Source organism: Cannabis sativa, chromosome 4, assembly GCF_029168945.1.
Source record: "Cannabis sativa cultivar Pink pepper isolate KNU-18-1 chromosome 4, ASM2916894v1, whole genome shotgun sequence".
Classification (NCBI taxonomy): Eukaryota; Viridiplantae; Streptophyta; class Magnoliopsida; order Rosales; family Cannabaceae; genus Cannabis; species Cannabis sativa.
The window spans coordinates 68,149,004-68,162,215 of record NC_083604.1 but is presented as its reverse complement, the minus strand read 5'-3'; the positions used below and the strand labels follow the sequence as shown (position 1 = coordinate 68,162,215).

Genomic DNA, 13,212 nt, shown 5'->3' with positions numbered 1-13,212 from the left:
TGTAATAATGTCATTTGTGAGATAGATTTGGCCACCAAACCACACGTCCATTTCAATTTGAATTATTCCCCTATATTTTATTATTTATATTGAAAAAAGGGTCTTTTCTCCAGTCTTTGATTTATGGTTCAAGAGATTGTGACAAGAGATCATTTACTAATCTGAAATAAAAGAAGAAAAAAGAAAGACCAATTTTGAAGTCCCGGCCCAAATATCAGGGAATCAGTGTAAGACTAAAAAATCGCTAGAAGGAGGGTTCGAACCTCCGACCTTGTGGTTAACAGCCACACGCTCTAACCAGCTGAGCTATTCCAGCTTGTTGGTCATTGCTAGCGTAAGATATTATTTATACGTTAAATAATTTCTTCATACGTTATAAGTGAAGTTAAAGACCTTTTAAAAATAGCTAACAATCTACCCCAACATCCCTAAAACATAATATTTTATTTTCTGTCGTTGGCATTATTTTCTTTTACCAATCTCATTCACATCATTTTAAGTCATTATTTTTGAAATTACTCCAATGCTAAGCAATTCTAAAATATGTCAACAAGGACCCATACACCATTATTTTTTTTATTATTATTATTTTTTTTTTTGACAAAATGATTAAAATCACTCATGAATTTATGACGCCCATGTCCGCCATCGGCACTGGAACCTCTTCGAACCAGGATAGCTCACCATCTAACCGCAGAGCATGCTTTACCAATCATGGGCCGCTAAAATCTTAGAGCGAGCCCCATGGGACAAAACTGCTCCCGGAAGTTTAGACAATAAAGCTATAACATCTTCAAACAACGCTCCTAACTCAATAAAATACTGAAGTTCCACCTAAAAAAAAACATCAAAAACAACATAAAACTTTAATTAGAAAACTATTCAAACTGAAGAGAATCAACCAATCACCAAGACTAAGCAATTAGATCTCCCTATAAAATACTAGAACTAGCCAAACGGATTACCCTTTGGCTAATAACAACTAAATTATAGCATTCTACTTCATAACCTTCATAGGATCCCTATTCCTTACTTTACCCTTTTAAAATCAAACATAAATAAAATTTCCTTTTAATACCCATTATTCCTTAAATATTCAAAATATTATATACTAATTATTTTATTTTATCTCTTAAAAATATTACTTATTTATAGACTAAAACATGTCAATATTAAGTTAAATTATTTATTATTTTAAAAAAAATTAATATACACCATTATTTAATGTATCATTTTTAAAAAAAAAAAAATTAATGAATTCTCATTAAATGGCATATGTCAAAATAAGAGCAAAAGCTCAAATACATGAAGGAGTACCAAACCATAGAATCTAAAGAAAAAGATAAAATTAGCATGCATGTTAGAATGAGTGAAGCTAATAACATTAGATTAGAGCATAATAGAAATACAATCCAAAATGATATTACCAAACTTAAACAGAAAAGGAGTCTTGCTTGAAAGACCCACCACAACCCGATTGCAATCTGATTCGACATCCACATCTTTATAGCCTAGGCGAGCATAGAGAAGTAAACCATATAAAATAGCAAGAGCCTCAACCACATCCAACCTTCAATTCTCTGGTTGAGGCAAGACAATGACCAGAAGCATCATGAATAACTATCCCACACTCAATTTTATGATTGATTTTCTAAAATTTATTATGACAATTTAGTTTCATGTGACCCAAACCTGGAAGCAAGCACTGAATCATCGTAGAACGCACCCACCCCTCCCTCAATGGATCGAGAAACATCTCCAAGAATCTTATTCACCTCACTGTATTATTCATAGAATTCCAAAGCCCATCTAAGAACCCATTCACCCTTGAGAATCCTATGTGCATGGACAAACTTGTTCGATTGAAATCGAATTCGCCAAACCAACACCAACAATCTTTCAATATCAACTTGACACATCATAGAAGTGTTAGGAAGACTTATATAGTATCAAATTATTTTTCATGTAAATAATTTTTTAAAAATTTAATTATTCCCTATAACATGTTATCTAAAATCTTTGAATTATATATGAGTAACAGAATACTTTTAGTGGTTATTTCATAGAGGAATATGACTTCTTCCATTCAGTGATCTAACTCTTGTTCATTTTGGTCACAATGTATTATGAATCATTGAATTTGGATCTCCATAGGACTCAGAACAAAGCACCAATTTCATCGTAATCTTCCATAGTGATCTGGGTGTTAATATTGCCCACACATTACTAGAAAGAAAGATTTTGAAAACACATCACTAGTGATGAATGTTGAAAATTATCTATAGTCATGATAACCTCGTAATGTGTTTTCACTATGGTGGAAATCATTCTGGGGGATGAAAATTCCAAGAAAAATCTTACATTTTGCGTAGAGGGTTATCATGAAATTCTACCTACGCGTAATGGTTTGTTTAGACGGAATATCGCCTCTAGTACTTCTTGTCAGCTATGTGGTTTTAGAGGAGAGTCGAATGCTCATGCAATTTTTTGATGTCCCGTTTCACAAGCCATTTGAAATCTTCTGGAATTCTCTTTTCTACATGAAGTAAAAGAAGAGATTAATTTCAAGAATGTTTTACTTTATGCTTCTAAAGTGGTGGAAAGAGATGCCATTGCAAAATTAATTATGTGTTCCTGGGCAATATGAACAGAAAGAAATAAGATTACTCATGGCCAACAGACAAGAAAACCACAACATGTAGTTGAGTGGATAATTAGTTATTATGATTCGATCATTTCAATTAAGGATGGTCCCGAAAAAAGTCTCCAAACTAATGGAAGGAATAGAGGAGCTTTGGCTAGAAATTCTAGAGGTGCCCAAGAAGAGAGTTTACACTCTAAACTTATGGTGGATGCAGCAGTATTAAGCACCATGAGCTTAGTTGGATTAGGTGATGTTATATTATCAGAAGATAATATAGTTCACGTTGCGTTGAGCAAACTCCTCAAAGGTTAGTCATAGTGGGTACATTAAAAATATTATTCGTTTCTTATTTTATTATTGTGATAATTTTCAAAGGAAACTGTTGATATCCTAGGTATGGGAGTATTGCATGGCTTATTTGTTGTTGTTAATTCCATTTTTGGCATATTTAATTGACAAAAATATTTTATTATTTAATGTATATTTCGGTTGGTGTGTTTAATATGGTTTCCCTATTTGTGTATATCTAAACTTGGAAGGAAAGTTGTCTAGCTTTCCTATTTATGGAAATTGAGGTAAATATGGTAAGTTTTGATTACACATTTATTCTTTTCTAACCAGCTGTTAACCTGATCTTGTGTTGAGTTTCCCATTTTCTTAGATCAGGTTTCTTGAAGAGAAAACCGGAGCTAAACTTTCCTTTTCTATAAAAGGAAAGTTGTAGTTATTGCCCACGATTCTGTAGGTACAGAAACGGAAATTCCTGGACTGATTGAAGAATTATTTTAGGGAAGTTTCTAGTGGGTTGAGGTCTTGTTCAGACCGAATGTAAGCTGTCTATGAGATGTATATTCATTATAAATACATCCTATAGCTGCTATATTTTGTATCTCTTTCACACACTTAGAATTGTATTCATATCTTAAGGAAAGAGTGTCTTTGTTTTGTTAAACTCTTTTATTCACTTTCATATCTTAAGAAAAGAGTGTCTTTGTTTTGTAGAGAAGAGTTGTTCTACTCTTACTCTGTTTATTTGTTGTTTGTATTGTCTTGAGTCTGTATTCAAGTCTACAACGAAGAAGAACATCAGTGCACCTTCGGGAGAAGGGTATTTACAAGCTTTCGGGAGATTGCTTTTGAAGTCTTGCATCGGGATGATACAAGCACACAACCTTCGGGAGATGGTTGTATAGGCTTTCGGGAGATAGCCTTTAAGCCTTGAATCAGGAGGATTCAAGCACTCTTCAAGGTGATCGAAGGGAGTTCGAGCTCTTGGAGTTTTATCAAGATTCGGTTAGTAGGTGGAATACATCAAGCTTGCGGCATACAATAAGAGGGAGTCTATTTATGCATAAGTCAATTACTTTGTATTTTTGATACCGATCTAATGAATCTTATCTCTGGGCGTGGCCCCGTGGACTAGTAACAATCTGAAAGGATTGTTGAAACCACGTACAAAAATCTTGTGTGTTTTTACTTTTATGCACTGTTTGTTTTTCTGGGTTTCTCTGGAGTTACAGAGTTGTATTCTGTAACTACGGAAAAACTGTTTTCAGTACCAGTTTCATTATTCCGCATTTAATTAATCACTTAATTAAATAATCAAACTGAGAATATTAAAATACGGAATTTTAGTTGTTACTAGATTACATATCAAAATCTTTTTTAGGTCTTAGGGTCTTAGTAAGGGATAGTAATCCTAAGATGATTATAAAGTAAAATATAAGAGTTAAGTTGTTACTAGCCAAAGGATATTCCTTTTGGCTAGTTCTAGTATTTTTATAGGGGGATTTAGTTGTTTAATTTTGGTGTTTGATTGTTTTTGATCAGCTTGATAGTTTTCTAATTAAAATTATTTTGGTTTTTTGATATTTTTTCATGTGGAATTTTAGTGTTACAGGCTAAAACTTTAGTCATGTTGGTTGGTCTCAGGGGCGGATGTACATTAGAGCATATAGGGGCCATGGCCCCCTTAGAATATATATGTGCTTATATTTATATATGTAAATTGGTTTGTTTTGGTAATTATTGTATGAGACTCCTTTGAAAAGTTAAATTAAAATTTATAAATGTTAACTTTTTTTTGTCCATAAGTCTTTACTTTCTTTTATTTATTTATTTATTTTATGAAAATCTATTTGTTTCTTTTTTTTCTTTAAAGCATTATTTCTTTTTTAATAATATTGATTTTTTAAAAAAAAACTTTAATAATATTGATTTGCTTTGCAAGATATCACTTCAATTTTTTTCCGTGCCACTTCAAATATTTTAATTATGTATAAAGTGATAACTCTTATTCTTACACTTCTAGAATTACCAAAAAATGATCTTTTTCAGATATGAATATAGTAAAAACTACACTTGCCAACAAGATAAAAGTGAATATTTAAGTAGTTGTTTGCAGTATTGTATATTGAAAATGAGAAATCGTCAAAAAAAAAAAAATTAGTATTCCTTATCAATAACTTTCTAGATATGTAAGAAAGAGGTTCTGCGTATTAATTTTAATTATGAAGATTTTTTTTTGAAAGAAATTTTAATTATAAAGTTAATAAAGCGTTTTTGAAATATTTTATCACCTAAATTTATAATATAGTTCGGCCCCCCCTAACTTCTCATTCTGGCTCCGCCCCTGGTTGGTCTTAATTGGGCTCATATGTGTGGTCTTCCAATTCATGCAGCTTATTCAGATTCGTTAGCTTTAGTGACGGCCATCAACAACGGGAAGATGTACTTCAACAAGTTAGGAGTGTTGTTTGAAGATGTTATAACTTTATTGTCTAAATTTTCGGGGGTAGTATTGTCCCATGTGGCTCGCTCTGAGAATTTAGCGACCCATGGCTTGGCAAAGCATGCTCCGTGATTAGACGATAAGCTATCTTGGTTCGAAGAGATTCCAGCGCCGTCGTAAATTCATGAGTGATTCTAATCCCTTTGTCAAAAAAATGTATATTAAATCAATTAATATATATTGTTAAATAAAATATATTAAATATATAAAATTATAAATATATTTTAAAAATATATAAATATAATTGGATGATAATTGGATCAGTTTGGTTGGTTATCCATTGGATCGGATGTCCCATCTAACAACCGATCCGATTGAATTTTCAAAATTTACATCCGATCTGATTCAATTATGATTCGATATCCAATTCTATTAGATTGGTTGGGATTGAAAAATACTTTTTTATTTATATATTAATTAAATTTACCTCCAAATAAAATTATATAACAAACATACCTCCTTTTATGAGTATTGTACTCAAATTATCCTTACACCCTCACATAACCAAGATACAATTTTAAACATAATAGATTGTGTTATTTGGAAATAGATGTGTAAATTTGTGAGAAAATTTGAGCAAAATTTTAATTAAAGAATGGATACTATCGTGAAATGATAGGGATAAAATTAGTAGAATAATTGAAAAAGAGGTAAACATAATAAATTTTGAAAGAAGGGGTAAAAATTAAAAACATCAATTTAAATTTAAAAGAAATATGTATTGTAATTTTTTAAATTTTATAATTATGCTTCAATGTACTAGGAGTAAAAGAAACTTTATTTTAATAAAAAGGTGCCAACAAATGTTTTAAAAAAATATTAAATTTTAATAAAAAGTATATAAAAACTATATTTTTATTTGGAACAAGTATATAAAAACTATATTAAATATATAAATAAAAATCCAATAAAATTATTAATTAACAATAATAACTAGCAATGGAGTAAATAATCAAAGTAACATTTATTATAGTGTAACATTTGACTCCTAATATATTTTGAGTTAAATTTAATACAATTTTTGGCTTATGTTAAATTTAGACCACATTAAAGTTCAATTATATAAAAATTAGCTAAAAAATACATATACACTGCATTTATCTTATCCCATTAAAAACAACACCAAATTCCAGAACACATCATACACAAGACAATTGTAAACTTATCCCATTTCCCATTCCAATATTCCCAGCCCATTTAATTGAATAGTCCTAAGCAATACTAAAAATTGAATGACACATCTTCAGCTGTGAAACAAAATAAGCAATACTAAGACCATTTTCATTTCATTGCTGAGATTCTCAATCATTTTAAAATATTACTGAACTGTATATTCAAAGTTCAACAAGACCGGCTACTCTTAAATTCAAAGACATCAACATTCAACGCTTCCTGTCTGGGAAATCAATACAACATAGCTACCTAAATGCTTTCAAATCACACAATGCCATTGTCTTGAAACATGCAGGCGACATAATTTCAACGTCAATTTTATCTTAATCACTGATCACGAGAGAGGCTACGTTGGTTAGAACTCAGAGGGAGGTTTTAACCTTATCAGTCTTCTGATTCTATCTTTTTCTGTATTCTCCAGATATCCCTTTGGAAATACAAAAATTAATTTGTATCAAGCAAAGTAAGAAACAAACAAAAGCAAAACGGAGAAAACCAGCATAGTACCACAATATGTCATATAAAAGCTCACAAATATATACCTCCACTAACTTTATGCAATTAAGTTGCTTTTAATAGAGAATTATTAGCATGATTTAATGCAGTTTTGAAAAGCTCATATGACGTTAATAGAAACAAAAGGTGCATATTATTAGGAATGTATTATATTCAGGATACTGGCATGAATTACTAGTTTTGCTTTAAGATATATAAATATAATTATTGATGGCCTCACCTTCCAAACAATTTCATCCAAACACAAGCAAATCCTTCCATACTTGTCTAGAAAGAGGCGTTCGGTAGGAGGCTTTCCACAAACATCCTTCACAGCTGATGTAATTACAAAGATAACTTCTGACACTGGAAAGATACCATCCAAGGTTAGAAATCCTTAATCTCAAACAGATAAATCTGTCATTTGTTTGCCTTTGTGAAAAACTAAAATTACAGTTACTTACAAGCAAGTTCATCATACTCATCCTTGCCAACAACAAAGATGCTGACATCACCAAGTACTGTGTAAACAATGTAAACTGACCTGATAAAGAAAAGGAGATTGGGTAAGGTTTAAAATTATAAAAGGGCTCTGATCTCCCTATGGTTATAAAGGAAGAACATTTCCCTACGATTTTTAAAGGGAGAACATTTTCCAAGATGGGACACCATATATAAATTGCTCAGACATGCTTTGTTCACGCTTAATAATTTGGAACAAAATTTACTTGGCATCCAACTACAGTTCTCAGTTATTCTAAAGTTAATTTACTTGGCATCCAATTTGATGTGCAATAGTCAAATATTTAGCAACATACCAATGTAAAAAGAAAAAGAGAAAGAACTATCCTGGTTGGAACCCAACAACAATATGAGCCATGTGAACAAGGAAAGACAAACTAAGATGTTTAGCAACCAAGAAAACTTAAGGTTCCTTTACATCTTTGTTGGGAAAACTTAGATCATCCATCTCTGATTTCTTCCTTTATTCAAATCTTAGTGAAGCCCAAGTTCTACATGTTGTTCACAGTTCAATTATCCATTTTCTAGGACCAATCTACCCTACCAAACTCAGATATGAAACCAGTAAAGGTATGACCAAGACAACAGTGCTTTAATATGATTCCAATAACACTCATTGTTGACAAACTAAACATTTGTGTATAAAAGCTACTACATATATTATAAAAAAACAAAACAAAGAAAGAAAGATACGAATATGCATACTTGTGGCAAGCAACCAAGAGCTCCTCATTCTTTACACCTTTAAGATTATCAGCCCCTAGTTTAACCAGAAACGATCGCCAATGAAGTCGTTCTTCAGCAGGGACTCCATTAAAACTAAACAAAGACATTAACAAATAAATGAGTGCAGTAATATCTAAAGGAAATTGTTAAGTAGATGTACAGCTCATAATTCCTTTTAGTAGTCAAGCAATCTCTCATTTCATAACCTTTATTTCTTTACTCCATATTTGACAACTTAACAAAGCCAATGAATGGGCAAAGGCAGTGCATTTATGCATGGCTTTCATCATTTTCTTAAGCAGTGAAAATTTTTAATAACCACAATTCAGATCAACTCTTTATTGATAATATGGTCTTTTAAAATAGAACCATTTTTTGCAGAGCCATCAAGCGATTTCTAACCTAAAAGTTAGCCACATTTTTCTTGCACCCACTACCAATGAACAAACAAATCCATAATAAATTTCATATAACATCTTTCCTTCTAGCATAAATGGTTCGACACATCCAATCTTGTAAATTTATACATAAACCAACCCAAATCATCTACAAATAGAATTACCCAATTGAAATCCATCAGAAACAAAAAGAAGAAAGTGGAGATCTATGCATACCGTTCAACGAGGATGTTGCCCTCAGAATTGGCGAACAAGACTGCCAGAATCATAATTTTCTTCACCTCTAGGGAATAGGGACTTGTGTATGGAGGTCGATCAGAGTCACAGAGTTGTGGCGCTCGTTGCGATTATTGATCCCAAATCCAAATCAAATACTTTTACATTTTTAACATGTTTGTTTCACCATCCAATTGAATAATAATTATTGAATAGTTCTAACTTATATTGGTCTAGTCTAATTACTAAAAACTATTAGTAGAATTTGTAATTTTTTTTTACCGTAATGACTAAGGGGGCTAATTGGACGTTTTCCCATTAAAGAAAGATTTGGGGTTATTTGTTGATTCCGTTCTTCAACTATTAAGTAACTATTTCTTTGAAGGCTAATTAGTAATTTTTCTCTTTGAACTTTGACATATACTAAATTGTGCCCCCTGAACTTTTTTAGCCGTCAAAAATTCCCCCCGAACTATTGAGATTGTTAAATTTAAAGACTTTTATCTAATTTTAGTAAAAAATTCTAACATGAATGAAAGTTCAAGGGGCATGATTTAGTACATATCAAAGTTTGAGAGACATGATTTGGTAGATATCAAAGTCTTGGGAGCATGGTTTAGTACATAAACAATCACTGAAATAGTAAAATTGAATGAAATTAGACAAAAGTCCTTAAATTTAACAATCTCAATAGTTCGGGAGGAATTTTTAACGGCCAAAAAAGTTCAGAGGGCACAATTTACTACATGTCAAAGTTCAAGGGAAAAAATTACTAATTAGCCTTCTTTTAAAGTAATATAATCACGTTTTTCATTTAATTAAATATTAAATACTAAAATATATTATTTTTTAGTATGATTACTTGCTAAAATACTAAGAATGCACATAAAAAATTATATTTTTTTTAAGAGAAAGGGTTAACCACCAAACACCAAGAACGATAAACACTCAAAAAAAAAAAAGTGGGAGTGAGGATTTATTCAAGAGTAGTATTCGCTATTAATATGTTCTAAATACAATTGGAATTCTCTAACCACCAAATAACACTACTACTTGCCGACAAAACAAGTTTGATCAAAGTATGAGCAACATCATTACAATATTTATGACAATAGATAAACCTAATAACATGGATCCTATTACAAAGCTTAGTAATATCATCTAAAACAATGCACAAAGAAGTTATGATAAAATCATTGTTTTTAATTTTATGCACAACATTTAAACAATCAGACTCAATAAAGATGTGATACCCAAAGGAGAGGCATTGAATTAAAGCATTTCAGATAGCTAAAGCTTCAGCAACTTCTGGATCAAAACCACCTTCCAAGTGCCAAATAGCCGATGCTTTAGCCACACGCAAATTATCACGAATCACCATACCCAACCCACTACAATAATTTGTCGAATTAAGTGCAGCATCTGTATTTACTTTCAAAAAACCAGGAGGGGGAGGAACCCATTTGGATGTCGGCAAAGCGGAACACAACCTTGTTGGCGAAACACCTCCCTGAAGATCAATCACTCTTGGCTGAGACGGGGAAGCAGTCACCACTTGCTGTTTGTTGTGGAAATTCCCAAGGTAGTCCCTAGCCCAATTAACAGTGAGCGCATGAGTCAACTCAGCATTGTTATGAACTTTTCTGTTACGTCGAAACCAAATTCGCCACAAAATTACCATAACCAATCAATCATCTCATTGGGTAGGGGATCAACAAATCTATGAACAAAGTCAAAAAAAATCCACAAAATGTCTCCACGGGTCCCCCCAACACAAACTCATAAATCTTCCTACTGTGTATCAAAGAAAGACAGCCCCAAAATGCATGATGAGTAGTTTCCTCTTCCACTCCACATAAAGGACATAAACCATCAGTTAAAATTACAATTTTATATCTAAATATGCTTCCTTATTTAATAATTATACAATTACTTTCAAGTTGCTTTTTAACCGAAGGAGAATTCCATTAAAAGGAAAAAAGCCAAAACAAAAGATCAATACAAAATAGTCAAGGATCAGAAGCAAGACAATAAACTAGGTCACCAAACCTTAGAAGAGTCAAAGGATAAAGTCAAACGTGCAAGAGAATGAGCCATAGCATTTTTGAGCTCTTTTACAATGAGTAAGAGAAATAAAAGAGAAAGAAGACCAAACATGTAAAATATCATGAACAATAATACCAACTCAGTCTGATATTTATCCTTGTAATTAATAGAATGGACAAGACGAAGACAGTCTGAGAAAACAGTAATGGAGTTGTATCCCAAATAGCGACACAGCAGCAACCCATTTAAGAGAGTTGATGCCTCTATCACATGAGGATGAAAGGAGGCTACCACTGGATCACTTGAAGAACACAAAACAAAACCACCCAGTCACGGTCTATCACACTGCCCCGAGACCCATACAACTGTGGTCCACATTGATACTCGCATCCATAAATAGATTAAAATCACCTAACCTCAAAGTCTCAGTCGAGCCACTAGAGAGCCCAACCACAGTCTCCGCCAACTTCACATGAGCAATCAAAGCCAGATTAGATTGAGCATCTTGATAATGCAAAAGAAAACTCAAAGCCCATTGACTAACCAACACATCAGAGAGCAGCTTATTGTATGAACAAAAGTGTTGCGACGATACCAAATCCTCCAACATAACACAAGATATTCTTCCATATCCTGCTTTGAAAGAACATCCATACAACCCATAAGCAATTCATAGAAACATGAAGCCTCTTTCCAAGTATCCAACCTTTTAACAACCTAGCCTTTTCAAATATTTTTAAGTGAAGAACAAAACCAAAGAGCATGGCTTGTGGTTTCATTATTTTGGAAACATAAAGGGCACACATCAGAAGTCTTCATACCATGCCTTGCGAGATTAGCATAACAAGGCACAAAATTATTGCTAGCTTTCCAAATAAACTTCCTAACCTTGGGCAGGATGGTGAGAGATCATAAATACTTCCAACAACACTTGTCCCCATCCCAATTTTGAAATAGAACTCCAATACTCACTATTTACTATATACATACGAGTTTCAACAAAGTTCCAAATCAAGTAATTATGTCTACCAAATGTCGAAACTAGAATAGACAAAATAGCCTTAGATTCAATACCATCAAAGAGCTCCTTAACTAAGGGTAGCTTAAGGTCACTCAAGCCGTAATTGAAGCCCCCATGGAATGAATATGCTCTCCATACATGATCTTTAAGTATACAAGTATCAGTTCAAATACGAATAGACTCTACATTACCCACAAGCCACCTAGTCTCTTCTTTCCAAATATCTCGATCCCATAATATACTTTTCTAAGTATTTTTTGATTTTTAGTTTTGCTTTTTCGCTAAATAAAAGTAAAATATTTTTTTCCATGTAATTTATTTGCATATAGAGAATAAAAAATTGTATTTTTATTTCATGAGATTTTGATTTTGGTTTTTCAATTTTTGGGTAAAACATATACATATTGGGTGTTTAAAAAAATTTACAAACTGCTCAAATCAAACCGACAAAAAACAAAACTTGAAGAACTTAACGAAAAATCTATATTGCTCAATAAATATATTGGGCAGGTTGAATATTATTCTAATCCACCAAAATAACCTGAATAAATCGATTTATATTTTTTACTAAAATTATCTATAATATAATATCTATATAAATTAAGTTTAATATTTAAACTATTTTACATTTAAAGTTTGTATTTTATAATGTTTAATTTAAAATTTAAAGTTTATAGTTGATAATTTTGATCGTATTTAAATATTAAAGTTTAAATTTAGAATTTATACATGAATATATTTTTTTCTTTTATTTTATGAAGAATGTTGTTTAATAATAATTTAATGTTTATTCAATTTATATTTATCTTATATTTAAATTTTTAACATTAATTTAAACTATAACCCTTTTAATCTTGAAAAGTTATGGCTAAAATACAAAGTTCAATGTTTCCCAAAAACTGACCAAACGGAATTCTGGTTGGTACCATCCGAAATTCTGGTTCTAAACAGTTTGAAACACGAATTTCCTCAACTTAAAACCCTCCAAACCTAACCAAATGATTACAAACTTCACAGAACAATCATATAACATCCATACATCAGTTTCAACCTAACGAAAATCGAAAACAAGTCCTTAAATAAAAAATGCCATTAGATCTTGAGATTTGAGATTTAAAAGCTCAAACCCAATTCTACTTCAAAACCACCTCAAATTCATTAAGTAAGCATTGAAATCAAT

At 31.7% G+C, this 13,212-nt stretch overlaps 1 protein-coding gene and 1 non-coding gene across 3 annotated transcripts; both read right to left on the bottom strand.

Annotated features, from left to right (window-relative positions):
• Nucleotides 1-242: 242 nt before the first annotated feature.
• On the bottom strand, nucleotides 243-316 carry TRNAN-GUU (transfer RNA asparagine (anticodon GUU)). The gene has a single exon. It is a non-coding gene; the product is annotated as a tRNA-Asn (tRNA).
• A 6,369-nt stretch (nucleotides 317-6,685) lies between these two features.
• On the bottom strand, nucleotides 6,686-9,204 carry LOC133037339 (uncharacterized). Of its 2 annotated transcripts, XM_061114385.1 has the most exons (5): nucleotides 8,966-9,204; nucleotides 8,331-8,444; nucleotides 7,568-7,647; nucleotides 7,345-7,469; nucleotides 6,686-7,035 (listed from the first exon to the last, which is right to left on the bottom strand). In XM_061114385.1, the coding sequence occupies exons 1-5, from the start codon at nucleotides 9,016-9,018 to the stop codon at nucleotides 6,964-6,966; spliced, it is 444 nt and encodes a 147-aa protein (XP_060970368.1). In that variant the 5' UTR covers nucleotides 9,019-9,204; the 3' UTR covers nucleotides 6,686-6,963. The 2 variants fall into 2 exon arrangements, with proteins under 2 accessions (XP_060970368.1, XP_060970367.1); XM_061114384.1 differs by having other exon boundaries at nucleotides 6,686-7,469; nucleotides 8,966-9,203.
• Between the last annotated feature and the right edge of the window lie 4,008 nt (nucleotides 9,205-13,212).

Coding starts and splice junctions, on each gene's coding strand:
- LOC133037339 (XM_061114384.1), bottom strand. CDS start 9,018: ATGATTCTGGCAGTCTTGTTCGCCAATTCTGAGGGCAACATCCTCGTT. Junction 8,445..8,965: donor GGCAACATCCTCGTTGAACG/GTATGCATAGAT, acceptor GTCTTTGTTTAG/TTTTAATGGAGTCCCTGCTG. Junction 7,648..8,330: donor CTCTTGGTTGCTTGCCACAA/GTATGCATATTC, acceptor TTTCTTTATCAG/GTCAGTTTACATTGTTTACA.